We start from the raw sequence: 17,789 nt of genomic DNA on the forward strand, positions 1-17,789 counted from the left end.
ACCTCCAAATTGTCATTAAAAAATCATTTATTTTCTTCTTTGTACTCCCTGTGATGACTCACCTCGGTTTTGGTTCCGACGACGTTTCCAGTATAATAAGATTGAGATTAAAACCAGTAGAATTACCAAGGAAACAATACTTAACAACAGTGGAACTGAAAACCAAATACCTATATTGAAGGGAAAAATAAAGTCATTAGACAATGGTGTTAAGGAAAAAAGTGATAAAGCAATAACAGTTGTGATCAGTTTTCACTTGAGTTGAACTTTCAATGAAAATTATCCTTAAAGATACACATATTGAAGTCTATATTCATGACTTCATATATTAATAACATTAAGATAATAATAATCACCAACATGTTTTATGTGGTTACTATGTAATAAGAACTTTGAATGTGTTATCTCATTTAATCCTCAAAACACCCCTAGAATTAGGCATTATTACTATCATCTAACAGATTTAAAAAAAAAAAAAAGCTGAGGCTCAGAGAAGTTAAGTAAGCCCCAAACCAGCGAGGTAAGTGGTAGAGCCAAGGATTGATCAGAGGTCTGTTTGCCTCCAAAGTGCCTATTTTTTGCTATACTGTCCATTAAAGTAATATGTTTATTGAAAAAGTTTAGGGAAATACAGAGAAATATAAAGGAAACAGTCATGAATCTCACGATTTCAACTCCTGGGAAAAACTTATCTCAAGGTTTTTATTGTATTTCTTCTAATCTATCACTTTGTTATTAAATCTCTTTCCAATAGTCAATAAACGCTACTCAGCCTGAATATCAGCTCCTCGCGGTCTGTTTGTAACACAAAGGCAGAGGCAGAGCTCCCTGACTTGGAGTCTCCAGCATCTTCTCCATGGCTCCAGAATGGGACCTGTCACATCATAATTTGACTGAGCACCTGAAGGAATGTGTCTAACTTCAATAGTCCTAGTGCTTGACTTAATGCTTTAAGCACGGATGATTTTTAGTAAATGTTTGCAGAAAGAACAAGTATTATACAAATGATATGTAAACATTGTAAATAATATGTCAATTTTGGCATTCTGGGAAAAGAAGACTTGTTCCTTTTCAGGTTCTTGTTTTTCAGGGAAATTTACCCATTGCCTTCGCTGACTCTGAGGTTCTCTTCACACATGTCCAAATCTAACACCACAAACCTTTTGATCAAATTTACCTAAAGGTCTACTTTTTGATTAGTCTGTTTTTTCAGGGACCCCAGAAATGGCTACACGAGATGTTCCTTAGAGGCCAATAAACCAACGAGTAATACATGGGAAAGCTCTTCCAGGTTTAATTATTCGAAACACCCCACCCCCCAAAAAAGGCAGTAACACCTTTTTAGGAGGCTTATTCCTGACTGCTTGATCCAGAGTTAGTGCCTCAAAAGCACACAGAGAAAGAACACTGGCTGTTATCACTGAAGTGTCTTATCTCTAAAACCACTGCTCCCTTGATTTTCTCCTCTTCTCTTACTCACAACCCTCACCTCTTGGATCAATGAGGTCCAAAGACAGCAGTTTAGAAAGGAACACAAGAAAGCAAAAAGGGTCTCGAACAGGAGGAAGTTTGTCTTAAAAGGGGTGAGGAAAACAAACACCTCAGCTCGTTTCCTAAAAGCTCTAATGCCCCTTCCCCACAGTGTAGATTATGCAAAAGTTTCATCATAGATGTCGCTTCTCCCAGGAAATCCTCCTGATCCTTCAAGACTGAGCTGATGCCACTCCTCCCAACCCTCGAGCCCCCTATGGTGCACCATGGATTTCTTACTGAAGCATTGACCACACAGTTTTACAATTGCCTAGCCACTTCACCGTATTCTCTAGTAGACTAGAAGCTCTCTGAGTGCAGGACTGAGTCTGGCTCACTGTCACATGTCAACTGTCGCAAAGCCTGGCACACAAAAGACACTCAGTGAATGTCAGCAGCGTGGAAGATTAAATGAATGGACAGATCTCAGCAAAAGCACTTGGCATGTGGGGAACGTGCCGCATTTACCAAAGTGAAATCGGCTTTATTGGCTCCCTCAACTCTGTTTTTCTTTCCCTACTTAATCTGCTTTCTCCCTTATTAGCTCCTTTGCTAAGAGGCCGAGAGGGTCTGCAAAGCATTGCCCACCTTCCATGTCAGTGTACACAATGTAACCACAGCCCACTTTGCCCACCTTCTCTTACCTTTGCTCACAGTTTCCCTGAGGTTGGTCACATTCCCCAGGTGCCACACTTGGCAGATCACCTCCTTCCCCAACTGACTCTTGGGGTCTTTGACCTGGAGGACGCTGGTCACAGACGTGGTCCCATTGGAGTGTGAGAGAACCTCACTGCTGTTCTCAATCTCCGACCCAGAGATCTTCCAGAAGATCTGAGGGGGTGGGCGGGCATTGGCAGAGCAAGTGATATTTAGGTGGTCGTCAAAGAATTTATAGTGAAGGAATACTGTGGGCTGTACTGGGACAAAAAAAATGATAGTCTGCCATCAGTTAAGCACCTGGTATGAGGGAAAGATTTTTATAGAAAGACAGCGGGGGCTAGAAAGACAAGGAGGCACATCCAATCCAAACTGGGACCTTCTCAGTTCTCCCTGCGTCTAAGTCTCTGACTGGCAGGATGGAGACTGGCCTGGTACAACCCTGTGACTACAAAGATGCTCTCTGTAGTTTGTCTCTAGGAGAATTAGCTGGATGGACAGAGGGTATGTTTTATCCCAAACAGTCCAGGGCCTAATTATTCTGCTCTCTATTTCCATGTGCAATACATATCTCCACCTTCTTCTGGGTATCCCTCTCAAATAGTTTGACAATAACCACCAATCAGCACCTCCACATAAATAAGTAGCCTGCACTTCTCAGAAGCAACAAGGCAGTTTCAGAACAGAGAGCCTGCAGACAGGCTGCTGTTTAGAGCTCCTTTTTCTGCTTAGGACCAGTGAATGAGATGCACGGAGGAGAGTGAGAAAAGTCCCTGTTTGGAATATCTACACAAAATGTAAATTACAAATTCATAGCCAATAACCAGAAAATCACAGAATGACAGTTGGGAAGACCTTGGAGATCACCTGATTGAGTTAAAAGAACATAACTAGCTTATGAGAAAAGGACATTATTCTTAGGACAGCTGTACCCTGTTCCTTTTGAAAAGTCCCTTGACTAATGAGTTCATTTTCATTGAAATATGCAGTTTATCTCTGCTGAGCAAATACAGACTCTTCTTTTGTGTTTGACTTTGGAGCCCAGAAGATAATCAAAGGGCAAGGCTAAATGAAAGCCTGGTCTGTGCTCAGAGGTTCAAGAGGTGAGGGGTGGCAGTGGGCTGGAGGAAACTGGCTACAGGACTGTGGCTCTGTTCACAGTGCCCAGATTACTAGCGTCAAAGAGCACTAGAGGAAGAGAGACAAAAGTGAAGGAGGATGAATACGGTTGACGTGGCCAGACTGGGCGGCAGTGTTCTCGGGTGTATCAAAGAACGGCTTAGATGAAAGCTATAAGGTGTGGCTGGAAAGAGTCAGTGTGGAAAGCAACAGGATTACTAGCTAGAAGACTCAGAGTAGTCTGGTTTTCAGGTGAAAAATAATACAAAAGGTTATGAGTAAAGGAGGAGGAAAAGAAAGATGAGCGAAAAAGAGAAAGAAAAGAAAAAGGAACAGAAATGGGAAAAATGTGACACAAGAAGAAAGAAGAAGAAAAATGAGATAGGACAAAGGATGGAAGGATGGGAGGAGGGAAGGAAGGAGGATTGGGGGAGGGGAGAGAGAACGACAGGGAGACAGAGAAAGACAGAGATTCAGAGACAATGAAACAGAAATCAGGAAGAAAGCCTGACGTAAGGTCCTGCAGAGATGACTCAATTTAGGCAAAACAAGTGAAAGAACCTTGTTTGTATTTGGTGCTTAACTGCATCCTTAACTACTGAGCCTCTTCCTAGCCCACATCCAATATGCTTGGCGTGCTCAAACTCTCACTTTAACATTCCTAATAACCCTGTATAAGCTTGTCTTTTCCCTTCTAAAACTATCACCAAGTGTGCCATGCTCCAAAGTTACCCCTTATTCCCACTTCTCAATTCTCGATCTCAGCTACACGTCAGCTGAGAGGAAAGGGATCTCGTCAATGAAGTGTCTGGCTCTGTCCTTAGATCTAAAAATATTAAAGCTGTTAGAGACCTTAGAGATGACCTATTTCACACTTATTGTGCAGATAAATAAACTCTGGGGCAGAGAGTGGACAGGACTCTTCTAGGGTCACATGATCACTAATGGCAAAGCCAGATCTAAATCATACCACTGCTTACGGAGAACCTGTCCTCACCATGGTCCTTAATTTACTCTTGTGCAGGATTCCTCAGAGTAACAATAACTCCAGGCAGAGACTCAGTGTAGCTCCATAAACTCTCCACAGTTAGAGTAGACATGAAAGGCTAAGTGTCTACTCATGAATCTTTCTGGGGCTAGAATCCTGAAGGACTAGGCACTACCACTATTAAACATTCTTGAAAATAACATTTCTAGCCAGAGACAATGTATTCTCAGAGACTCTCACCAGAGAGGGTAAGGCAGGCTACTCCTGAGATCTTCCCGGAACCAAAGGTATTGAAGAGGCAATTGTAACACCCCTCATCCTCCAGGGTGGTATTCCAGAAGGTAATGGTTGAGTTCTGGAGTCCTAGCTGAGTGATGTTTATCTTGTCTTTATAAGCAGGCTGGACCACAACCCCGTGGTCCTTGCTGAAGGTGATCATGTTTTCTGGGATCGTAGGCTTGATTTTCTGCCATGTCACAATCAAGACTTCCTGGGAAGTTTGCAGGGAGCATTTTAAGGAAGCAGGTGTGTTCAGCAGCACTCTTTCATCTTGGGTCACCACTTTCATCATGGAATCATGAAAGAACATTTATATTTTAAAATTGAATTCATACACAAATACACATTTTTCTGCTTTACAACATGCATGTTCAAAGTTAAATATAGAAGAGATGGGGAAAATGAAAAGAAGAAAACATCTATCAACATTCCTGATGTCACTAGAGAAATGTAAGTTCAAATATGTTTATTCAATCTTTATGGGTAGCAGAGTAGGAAAACAAGACAGCAAACTCTCAGTGACCAGAAATTGCGTAACCAATCCCTGTAAGCTGGAAAGCAGGTGGAACGAGGTTGAAGATGAAAACTGCCAGGAAGGACAGAAGCATCACCAGGTGTGTTCATGCCCGGAGAGGTGGAAGCCAGGAGCAGGAAAGGGCCGATGGGCAATAGGCAGAGTGATTAGTTTATGAAGAAGATGGAGCAGCCCTAAACATTCCACACACACTCTGTGAGGGAAGGGACAGCAGGAGCAGCGTCTGCCTCTAGGAGGCAGTGGTGAATATAGGAATATAAGGCAGAGAGACATACATGACAATGTTCAGGAGGCAGACAGTACCAGAGAGCTGTGACAACCAAGTGACAACCTACACATTCCCTCCAATTTTTACTGAATGCAGTGCAGAATATAAGGCATGGCAAAATCTTCTTCCCCCTCAAATGCTGGCTACTCATATTGATAGGACAGGTGATTCAATGGGAAATCTCAATATAATAACAAATTGCCAACATTTGAGAAAGCTGACACAATGAAAGAGGAATAACAAACTACAAATTCAAGAACTCATACCAAATGAATGAAGAATCATAAATCAAGAAACACTTTGACATCAATAAATGTGATATCGTAAGCATAAAAAGAAGCCAGCATTATAAATAGTAGAAATTGGAACAGATGGGCTGGCTTAGCAGAATGGGGGTCACTGAAGAGTAAATCAGTAAGTAGGAAGACCAAGTCACAGAATTTTTCCAGAATGAAGCACAAAGGGATATGGAAGGCACTAAAGAAAAATTCAAAGAGCTGGAATGCTTCAGTATCAGCCCAATAAGACTTTCAAACGGAAAGAAAAGGGAGAATGGAAGACAAAAATACTGTGAGGGACAAAAAGGTATTTTTCAAAATGATAAAAGGAGCAATCTAAAGCAAGACATATCAATCATGAACCTTCACGCATCTAACAACATAACTCCAAAATATATAAAAAGTTAATAGAACTACAAAGAAAACTTATAAATCCACAATCGTTATAGGAGAGTTTTCCATAGTTCCTTCAGAATTTTCACTTCCAACATATTAAAAAAATAAGTAAAGGGAAAAGGTCAAATACAAAGATACAGAAGATTGAAAAACAAATATATATAAATTACGTATGGGTGTGTATATAAGTATGTATTTCTAAGTTTTTTCCCAAAAAAGCACATAAAATCTTTTCAAATAACATGTAGAAATCTTTTCGATTTCCCCAAAATTGAACTTGAGATGGGATACATAAAAAGCTGCTACCCTAAGACCTTGAACATCATCCACAAAGTTAAAATTAGAAGTTTACATACTTCTTTTAACTCTGATTACACCAGAAATCATAGTAAGAATTATAAATTACCATGAATGACAATGAAAATATAATACATTAAAATCTGTAGAAATTGGTAAAGTAGTTCTCAGAGGGAAATATTTAATCTTAACTTGACTTCTTAGGAAAGAAGAGAGATTAAAAATGAATACACACATATACCCAAACATCCCACCGCCCCTCAAAAATAAAAGGACTGAATTAACAAAGATAAAAGCACAAATTAATGAAATAATACACAGATGCAGACAATAGAAAACATCAAATCTGCTCTTTTAAAGACTGATAACATAGATAAAATGTTGGCTGTGTGATTAGAAAAAAAGACAGCAGCATGAATATTTCCTCCCAGCAACCCCTCAACATCATCAGGGGATGAAAAGATGGGCAGAGCAACAAATGCAAAGTGGAACGCCGGAGCTTTGCCCGAGTCCAGTCTCAGCGAGCTGTGCTCTGGGTGGATGTGAAAAGTTCTGGGGGCAATACCTGTTGTGAGGAGTGGGGTTCCCTAAAAGTGTGTTGAGATTATGCAGAGCAGAGAGTGGAAGGAATTGCCGCTTTTAGAATGGAGGGTCAAAAAGAGATCAAAGCTGGAGTTTTAACTTCTCGGGTGATTGATCTCTTTGACTATGGAAGAAATAATTTAGGGGAAGGTTTACAATTCTTTGCTGCTTCTATGGAATTCCACTTAGATTGTTCCAGTCAGTCGGTAAATCCTGGATTGTAGATGATGCGAAACCTGCCCTGTGAGGGCTGATGCAGACCAACAGCACACAGAAGGTGAAAGAAGTCTGGCAGTCAAGTGAGGGGTGGCCTCCCATGGAACAGAGGAGAAAAGTTTGGCACAACGGGGAAATTCAACAGATAAGTAGACAGCACAGGTACATGCTTTATATAATAGATTTTATGAACCTATGAGACCTCTATATTTCATTATTTTCTACACTTTCCTGTAAAAGAGGAGGACACCCTATTTTAAGGCTTACTGCCAGATTACCTTCCCAAAAAGGCTGTATTCATTCTTCCTCCCCCAAGCATTCCCATATCTTTACAAGCATAAGGAATTATTATTTTAAAAGTTATTCGATTTGAGAGGTGAAAAATGATATGTTAATTTACAAAGAATTTTTTCATGTCTGGTTTTGTCTACCAAAACAGTTTCTAAACGTCACTCTTCTTCCACTTTGAAAACAAAAAAATGTGGAAAGCAGAAAGAACCAGTCGCACTCCTTCAAGCGAATTACATATTTAAATAATTCATCAGATAAATGCACTAACACAGCGCAAGCAACAGTGGCCACAGGTCTCCACTCCAGGAACTGTTTTCCCTGGACTCCAAGCAGGGGAACTGAGTATCTTTTACCTTGTGCCCTGCATAGCATCATTGCTGCCAAGAACCAAACCAGTCTGTAGGTAGACAGATGACAGAAGGACCTCCTGAACACCTGAAGACAGAAAGCAAAGTTCAGAAATGGGTGTTTGGGTGTGGACAAAACAAAGGAAGCTTCAATCTAAATGTTATTTCAGGCATTGCTGCAGCTAAAGCATTAACCACCAGAAAACTCTGGTTTTGTGTAAGCAGAAACAGAGACTATAAATGGAAGTAATAACAGAGTGTGCTTAGGATCCGGGAAGAGAACAACAGCAGGGTGGCTCCTTCACCATGGCAATCCTTAGCAATTTGAGGCCCTGCTCCTGAAGCCACCATGGTCAAGACCAAGGTCTCAAAGATCTCTGGGGAAAGCAAATAAATAGACACAGAAAAACGAGAGACTACAAGTGGTAGAGAGCATCCATTTCCAAAATATTCCACACCTGTTAATATTAAAAACACAACTCAGGAGTACTCACTTTTCAGAAACATGTGACTGCCTTGAAGCTTGCTGAGGTTGATTTTTCTGTAAAATTTGCAAATTTTACATAAATTATACCCTTTAAAAAGCAGTAGCGGCTTTACTTTTTCCTTCATTGCTTTATTTTCATACATCTGGGCAGAAATCCTTGGCCATTCTACAAATCACAGTGGTACTTAAAGGAATGTTATTCTGGGTACCACTTTACTATAAAATGGAAGGGTGGAATGTAGCCAGATTACCTTCTCTCTGCAGTAGCCCCACGATCCACTGACTTAATCTATGTGTGTGTGTTCATTGTAAGGGGTACAGGCAAGAAATGTAGCTTTTCCTTATATTTTTTTCTTTATTTCTATATTTTTCTATAATAGAGGTGTGTAAGAAAGGTTTCTCTAGTATTTTTCCTTAACTGATCTTCATATTTTGAACTTTACTTGTATTTCATGTTGCCATTTCAACTACAGGTAGAGACTTCATTTCAGTCAATGTCGCAGAATCTGTCAGTTCAGCCCACTAACTCTTCATGATTGCCCCAATCTCTGGCACTGCATCTACTTCCCCGGGGGCTTACATACTGCCTAGCGGTGGGACAACTGTTATCCTTGGTTACAACCATCTATCCATGCCGGCATTCCTTAAGACAGCTGTGTTCCCTTCAGGTCATCGTGGTCATCGGTTTGTGCAGTGAAAGCTTGAGCTTACAGTGTTCTTTCGATTCTCCTGATTCCGTGCTCCTTGATTCTCCCTGCGCTGGGCAAATGAAAGTTCTACATGGCTCTCTGTCTAGACTCCCACGTATCAATTCATCTCTGTCTTACTGTTCCCTTGCTATGATGGGTAGGCTGGCCTCTTCTCACAGGTACCCCTGGGAAAGTAAGGCACAGGTGCTTTCTGTTCTCAGATTGTAACACCCACCTGTGACTTCTATTTACTAACCTCCTGAACTCCCCACTCTTGGGGGCCTGGTACAGGGGACCTCCTTTTCAGGACACAACTGGTGTCTGAGCACAGACATTCATCATCCCTTCTGGCTCTCTCAGCCTAGAAAATACTTATTTCCCTTGGGGTCAGAAAAGCTGGTTCCTCCATCACCCTGCGCTCTTCCTGTCAACTCTTTCTGGGGTGAACATATGGCTTGGTCTTTCAGCATTTAGGCTTTTAAAACTCAAATGCTTAGGTTCTTGTTATTTCAAAACTTTGGCTTCTGGAACTAAAAAGTCTTCTTTGCCATTCTAATTCCACATCAGTTTTCTTTAAACCAACATGCCTCTCCGTCACATGAAAAATCCAAGCTCTAGCAAAGGCTATAATGAGGAATACAGAATGGATCGGCTCTCATAGTGACAATCTGCTTTAGGACAAGAAAGAGAGCAGACACATAGCAAAACATAAAATGCGTGAACAGAGGCCCGCAATATTTAAGGAACAAAAACAGTGATTGAGGCAAAGGGAACAGAAGGAAAGCCTTGTTATTAAATATATACATATTTACTCTGGCTGACTTGAGTTTGGGCTAGCACAGATACTAGCTGTGTGAGCGAGGATAAATGATTTTACCTCTCTAAGATGCAGGAAAAATAGTAATACCAACCTGTCTGTTAAAAAGACTAAATGAGGTAGCATATGTACAGCTTCTAGAATAGTGACTGATACAAATAAGCACTAAATGAATGTTGCCGTTACCTCATTGGGTTACTATGAGAACTAAGCATTTAAAGCACTTACTACAGCGCTTAAGATACAGTAAATGCTAGTACGTGCTAGGTAGGTAAAAAAATTCATCATTAATCAAATCCTATATGCAGAGTACAACAATGCGAATGGAGTAGGCCACTTATAGCCTTGCCAAGAGAGCCAGGGTTCACAGAGGCTTACTCTTACCTGATAGCTGCCCACCTGGGAGCTACACAGCCCCAGTACATACCTCTTTCCCCAAAGTTTCTAGGTCCAAATCCTGATCCCATCACATGCAGTCACATGGACTTGGAAAAATTAACCTCTCTGCCTGTTTATTTATTAGTAAAATCGGGTATTCCTCCTTTGAAGCACAGTTGTAAAGATTAAGAGCATCTGGCACGCGGTAAACACTAGGTTACAGGCCACTATTGTCCTTTGTTATGAAAGATATTGAAATAACTGGCTGTGTGGTCTTGCCAATACATTATACATGAAAAAAATTCCCGTGAGGCATTACTTGTATTTGGATTTTAATTTTTGTTTTTTTAAAAATTATACCAACGTCAATGAAAATCCTCCCCTTCATTTCGTGTCGTGTAAATAGATCCTGAATAAACAAAATGTCTGTCTCGGATACCCTGGGTTTTAACCCTCATTTATCTGCTCCTTTATGGCTTCCCAAGGCAAAGGCCCAGAGGATGGAGAAAGAGGCCGGAGCATCAAGGAGGGAGAGAGCTCTCTTGGAGAGAGCGAGGCCCAAATTCGGCAACCCCACCCTAGCTTTTGATGCCAACAGAGTCAACACAGCACCCGCCCCCCCCCCCCCCTTCCTGGGTTTAAACTAGGATGCGCTGAAGGCAGTGAGCGCCCCTCCCCGCCCAGTTCCCCTCCGAGGTTGACAATGATCGGAAGAAGCATCTTCTGAGACCTAGGCTGGCAGCATCCTTTCACCAGCGGATTGAGACGGAGAACCAGGACGCCAGGAACGGCCTGCGCGCCACCCTTTGGAAGGCAAAATCGGCTTCTCAGCAAGATTAAGCGTTGAGAGGAAAGCGCTTGCAGACCCCAGCTGCCAACCGACCCCGGCGAGAGGCAGCCAGGCGCGCTCCCCACGCCGCCCAGGGGCCCCTGGCGCCACATCGCCCACCCTGCGTCTCCTTCCCATGCCCGACCCCGCTCACCAGTCTCTCCATTCTCGCTGCGAGCCACGCGGGGGGCCTGGGTTCAGCTGGGAAGCCCGGGGGATCTCAAGCCTCTCTGAGCTGGGCGGCCGATGAGGCGTAGCTTTACAGACAGGGCCGCCCCCTCATCCCGGATCTCTCCTCCCCCTCAAGTTCTATCCACCAACACGGGGCAAAGAAGACCGGGCGGACTTTCCGATTTAGTCTAAATGCCATTACGCTGTGTTTCGTATCTTTAAAACGTTTTCCCTTTTTCTGAGGTGGCAATTTGGAGAAACTGAGAAAGTGAAAAAAAACCACTTATTCCATTTCATTTTACAAGGGCCGAGAGAGATCGGAAACCGGGGAGGTTGGGAGACGTCAATACATTAGGGCTGGGGAAATGGTAACCTGCGCTTTTGAGCGGGCACGCAAGGAAATTAAGATTTTTGAGAAATGCTATTGTTCCCCTAAACGTCACCTATGAAAATGAAAACTGTTTTGAGGCTGAATTTAATCAATAGACACTTTAAAAAACAAATGCACACATGTTTTTATCCAGAAACAAATTATATTCAAGCAGTCAATGATCCGTCCTTTCATGATGTGACCTTTTTTTTCTTTACTGTGAGGAATTTCCTTCGCTTGCGTTGATGATGAGGATTCTTCTTATTTTAACAAGTTCCAGGGTTCTTGGCTCTTAAAAAGAAAAAAAAAAGGTAAATGAAATGCTCCTCTCCTGAAGCTTTTTCTGTTTTCCTACCACTACCCTCTGACAAGCTGTGGGGACAGAGCGTTTACCTATGCATCCATGGGGCTGTAAACCCAAGGACTGTAAATAATAAAATCATGACTGAATTTTTTCCAGAAAAACAGAAATATGAAATACACATATTGAAAGGACTCAAAGACTCAGGGAGGGCCAAGCAGGGTACATGAGAGAAAGCCAACTTACAGACATCCCATAGTGAAATTAAGATCAACTTAACAAAATCGAAGTGGAAATTCTAAAAGCTTCACGATGAAAAGAGAGAGACACAAAAGAAAAAGAATCAAAGGGACATTAAATGTCACAATGCACTGCTGGATACAAGGTGATGAGTTAATTTTCAGTGTTAAAAATATCTTTGAATTCCACTTTGCCTTTTATAAATATTGCTACACAGGTATAGTTAAAATAAAAAACAAACACTTCATGTGTGTGTGCGCGTGTGTGTGTAAGATGCACCCTGAGCTACATCCATTGCCAATCCTCCTGTTTTTTTGCTTGAGGAAGATTAGCCCTGAGCTAACATCTGTGCCGGTCTTGCTCTATTTTGTATGTGGCTTGATGAGTGGAGTAGGTCCACAGCTGGGATCCGAACCTGCGAACCTGGGCTGCCTAAGTGGAGCATATGGAAATTTAACCCCTTGACAATGGTGCACACCCCCACTTGTTTTTAATTAAACATAACATTGATAGAGGAAAGTGCATACATCGTAAGTGCACAGCTTGAATTCTCATAATCGTGCCCTAGGACTTCCAGTTCCATGTTGAATAGAAATGGCAAGAGTGGGCATCTTGCCTTGGTCCTGATCTTCGAGGGAAAGCTTTCAATTTTTCACTGTTGAGTTTGATGTTAGCTGTGGGCTTGTCAACAGAGCCAGAAGTAGATCCAAACACTGAACATGCTTTAGCTCTCCAAAGCTCCTTGGATTCCCTTTGCCTGCCCTTCCTGTCACTCCTACCCTCCCACCACTCAGCTACTTTTGACATCATAGACTAGGCTTGCCTACTTGTGAACGTCATATCAATGGCATTATAGAGTATGTCCTCATTGGTATCTGGGTTCTGTCACTCAAGAATAGATTTGAAAATCTTATTGCTGTTATTTGCGTGTAGTTGCAGTTCATTCAGTCTTACTGCTGTATTCTATGCCATTCTGTAAATTCCATGTATTACATTTATTTATCTGTTATACTGTTAACAGACATTTGTTTGTTTCCAATTTGGGATTATTTTTAATAGTGGTAGGCTAAACATTCTTATACATGGCATTTCATGAACATAATGTACACCATTATGTTTATTATTTTTTATTTTTGCCATATATATCTTTTCCTATTGTTTTATTTTTAATCTTCTTCTATTCTTTTTTTTTACAAGTGTGTAGATGATATTTTGTAGATGATTATGCTGGAACTCAATTTATGAAATCTACTGAAAGACTCTATCCTAGATTTTATGAGCAAAATACTATAAAATTACAGGATGGAAAAAAGATTTTTATCAAGCATATAATTCTCAGAAAATTTACTACATCAAGACTCTCCTTGAGAACATTTTCGAAAGAAGTGTTCTAGAAAAAGGAAAAGTTAATCCAGGAGGATGTTCCATAGAAAGATATGTAGAAAGGACAAATACATTATTAAAATTTATAATTGCCTTAAAAAAGCAAGGTCCTCAAAATTGTCTCTCTTCCAATCCATGAACAAGGGATGTTGTTCTGTTGTGTCTTCTCTAATTTCTTTCATTAATGTTTTTGTAGTTTTCAGTATACAAATCTTTCACATCCTTAGGTAGGTTTATTCTTAAGTATTTTATTCCTTTTGATGCTATTGTAAATGGAATTGTTTTTCCTAATTTCCTTTTCAGATAGTTCATTGTTAGGGTATAGAAACACAACTGATTTTTGTTTGTTAGTTTTGTATCCTGCAGCTCTACTGAACTTGTTTGTTCTAAAAGTTTTTTTATGGAGTCTTTAGGGTTTTCCATATTTAAGATCAGGTAATCTGAAAACGGACAGTTTTACTTCTTCCTTATTGATTTCTATTTATTTCTTTTTCTTGGCTAGTCGCTTTGGCTAGGACTTCCAGTACCATGTTGAATAGAAATGGCAAGAGTAGGCATCTTGCCTTGGTCCTGATCTTAGAGGGAAAGCTTTCAATTTTTCACTGTTGAGTTTGATGTTAGCTGTGGGCTTGTCATATATGACCTTTATTATAATGTCCCTTCTATTCCTAGTTTGTTCAGAGTTTTTATCATGAAAGGGTGTTGAATTTTGTCAAATGCTTTTTCTACATGTAGTGAGGTGATCATTTGATTTTTATCCTTTATTCTGTTAATGTGATGTATCACATTAATTAATTTTCAGATGTTGAACAATTCTTCCACCACAGGGATGAATCCCACTTGGTCACGGTGTGTGAACCGTTTAATGAGTTGTTGGATTTAGTTTGCTGGTATTTTGTTGAGGATTTTTACATCTATATTTCTTAGGGATAGTGGACAATAGTTTTCTTTTCTTGTGTTGTTTTTGTCTGGCTTTGATATCAAGGTAATGCTGGCCTCATAAAATGAGTTCAGAAGTGTTTTCTCTCCTTCAATTTTTTGAAAGAGTTTGAGAAGCATTGGCATTAATTCTTGTTTAAATGTTTGGTAGAATTCATTAGTGAAGTCATCTAGTCCTGGCCTTTTCTTTGTTGGGAGGTTTTTGATTACTGACTCAATCTCCATACTAGTTATGGGTCTGTTAAGATTTTCTACTTCTCCATGATTTAGTCTTGGTAAGTTGCATGTTTCTAGGAATTTACCCATTTCTTTTAGGTTATCCAGTTTGTTGGTGTATAATTTATCATAGTAATCTCTTATGATCCTTTTTATTTCTGTGGCATTAGCTGTAATGCCTCTTCTTTCAGTTATTATTTTATTTATTTGAGTCTTCTCTCTTATTTTCTTAGTCTAGCTAATGGTTTGTCAATTTTGTTTATCTTTTTAAAAACACAACTCTTAGTTTTGTTGATTTTTTTCCATTTCATTTATTTCTTCTTTAATCTTTGTTCATTCCTTCCCTCTGCTAACTTTGGGCTCAGCTTTTTCTTCTTTTTCTAGGTCCTTAAGGAGTGGAGTTAGGTTTTTTATGCAATTCCTATCAAAATTCACAAAGAATTTTTTTAACAGAAGTAGAAAAAACAATTCCAAGGTTCATATGGAACACAAAAGACCACGAATAGCCGAATTAGTCTTGAGAAAGAAGAATGAAGCTAGAGACATCACATTTCTTGATTTCAAAATATAGCACAAAGCTACAGTAATCAAAACAGTATGGAACTGTCATAAAGACAGGCATATAGACCAATGGAATAGAATAGAGAGCTCAGAAACAAATCCACACGTGTATAGTCAACCGATCTTTGACAAGGGTGCCAAGAACACAATGGGGAATGAATCACCTCTTGAACAAATGATGCTGGGAAAACTGGATATTCACATGCAAAAGAATGAAATTGGACCCTTATTCTACACCACACACAAAAATCAACTCAAAATAGATTAAAGACTTAAATGTAAGACCTGAAACTATAAGACTCCTAGAAAAACCCATAGAGGAAAAGCTGCATGACATTGGTCTTGGCAATGATTTCACGAATGTAACACCAAAAGTACAGACAACAAAAGCAAAACTAGACAAATGAGACTATATTGAGCTAAAAGTCTTCTGCACAGTAAAGAAAATAATCAACAGAGTGAAAGGGAAACCTACAGAATGGGGGAAAATATTTTCAGGAGTCCTTAGAAGATGTAAAACGCATCACAACCACCAAATGTTCGTTTCTCACCTTCATTAATGACTTTTAAGAGTGTAACCTATTTGTGTGTGTTACAGATATGTAACAGGAAACAATTGCTCAGAGGTACTGACAAGTAACTCCAGGGTAGGTGGAAACATTCAGTCGCTCTCAGGGTTTGTCCTCCATCTGAATCTTGGAGGTCTTGCCTCAGCCCCAAAATGCTTGCAGAGGAGACTGTCCTTATTTCTTCCAATTACAGTCATATCATCTGGCCTAATGAGTTTCTAAAACTAGTTTTACTTTTATTTATGGCATGTTTCCTGATGTATTTTTAAATTAATCAGTGCCAGTAATAAAAGATAACATGACCCACGCAAAAAGAAAATTTCAAACCATATATCTGATAAGAGGTTAATCCCTAAAATATATAAAGGGCTCCTACAACTCAATAGCAAAAAACCTTAATAACCCAGCTAAGAAATAAGCTAAGGATTTGAACAGGTATTTCACCAAAGAAGATACAAATGGCCAAAAGCTATATGAAAAAATGCTCAATGTTACTAATCATCTGGGAAACGCAAATCAATACCGCAATGAGATATCACCTGACACCTGTCAGGATGGTTATTATAAAAAAAAAAAAATACAACCTGTTGGTTAGGATGTGGAGAAATTGGAACCCTTGCTCGCTATAGTGGGAATGCAAAATGATACAGTCACTATGGAAACCAGTGTGGATATTTCTCAAAACATTAAAAATAGAATTACATATGATTCAATCCCATTTCTGGGTATTTATATAAAAGAATTGAATTCATGTCTTAAAGAGATATTAGCATGCCCATGTTCATTACAGAACTATGCCCAATAGCCGAAGTGAGGCAACAACCTAAATGTCTATCTACAGAGGAATGGATAAAGAACATGTGGTATATACATACAATCAAATATTACTCAGCATTAAAAAGAAGCAAATTCTGCAATATGTGACAACATACATGAAGTTTGAGGGCATTATGCCAAGGAAAACAAGCCCAGTCACGGAAAGGTAAATGCTGTGTGATTCCACTTATGTGAGATATCTAAGATAGTCAAATTCATAGAATCAAAGAGTGAGATGGAGGTTGCCAGGCGGTGGGGAGAGGGAGAAATGGGTAATTACTAACCAATGAGCGTAAGTTAAGCAACATGAATAAGTTCTAGAAATCTGCTGTACAATATTGTACCTATAATCAACAGTACTATATTTATGCTGAAAAAATTTGTTAGGAGGGTAAATCTCATGTTAAATGTTCTTATTAATTTAAATTTAAAATTGAATGAGCCAATGACTTTGAAAGCTACTAAACTGAAATTAAAGAATTTCCCTGCCAAAAAACCCATAGACCCAGATGATTGTTAAGGAATAGAAATCTCTATCCTATATACGTTTCTAAAAGAGGAAATATTAAATGGCTAAGCTCTTCTTTTCAGGATAGCGTTAATTTCAAAAGCTTAATTTGAAACCTTTGTTTCAAAGTTAGAGAAACATAATTCAAAAAATGAAACTATATATGGTTTACTTATAAAGCAAAAAAAAAAAAATTCCCAGAATGGTTTACCATTAGAAAATCTGTCAGTGTAATTTATCATATTAGTGGACTACAATGGAAAATTCATATGACTATCTCAACAGGCACAAAAAAATTACTTCTTAAATTCAACAACCTATATATGATAAAATCACAGAAAATATAAATAATAAAACATTTCCTAAACTTGATAATATGCTTAATAGCCAAACACTATAGTAAATATCATACTTAGAAAAATTTCACGTCTTTAAATTCAGAAATGAGACAAAGATAACTGTTGTTGCTATTATTTAATATAAAAAAGAGGTATAAGGATTGGAAAGGAAGAAGCAAAAATGTCATTATGTGTAACAGATGATCATCTCCATGGAAAACCATTAGATCAAAAGAAAAACTTTGAATTAATAAAGGTTTGCAAATACAGGCTAACTTACAAAATCCAGAACTGTTCCTAAACCACTAATAAGCAGCTGGAAAATTTCATTAAAAAAATAAGATGCCATTTATTATAGTGAACAAATTAAAAGTACCAAGGCATTAACTTAGCA

General features: G+C 39.3%; 1 protein-coding gene across 8 annotated transcripts in view; it reads right to left on the reverse strand.

Annotated features, from left to right (window-relative positions):
* The window catches only part of CD200 (CD200 molecule), a 46,520-nt gene that overhangs the window by 6,855 nt on the left and 21,876 nt on the right, over positions 1-17,789 (reverse strand). The window contains exons 1-7 of one of the 8 annotated variants that reach the window (XR_011529197.1): positions 11,138-11,222; positions 8,278-8,324; positions 7,790-7,871; positions 4,535-4,855; positions 2,175-2,447; positions 774-874; positions 63-170 (exon numbers count right to left, since the gene is read on the reverse strand). Coding sequence is in view for 4 of the 8 variants with exons in the window: in XM_070582688.1 (XP_070438789.1) it covers positions 63-170; positions 2,175-2,447; positions 4,535-4,855; positions 7,790-7,871; positions 11,138-11,149 (796 nt within the window). In the remaining 4 variants the exon portion in view is untranslated. Of the gene's footprint in view, positions 1-62; positions 171-773; positions 875-2,174; positions 2,448-4,534; positions 4,856-7,789; positions 7,872-8,277; positions 8,325-11,137; positions 11,816-17,789 lie in introns of those variants that run through there. The other 7 variants (XR_011529196.1, XR_011529198.1, XM_008530249.2 and 4 more) reach the window with 7 other exon arrangements.

This window comes from Equus przewalskii, chromosome 18 (assembly GCF_037783145.1).
Source record: "Equus przewalskii isolate Varuska chromosome 18, EquPr2, whole genome shotgun sequence".
NCBI lineage: Eukaryota > Metazoa > Chordata > Mammalia > Perissodactyla > Equidae > Equus > Equus przewalskii.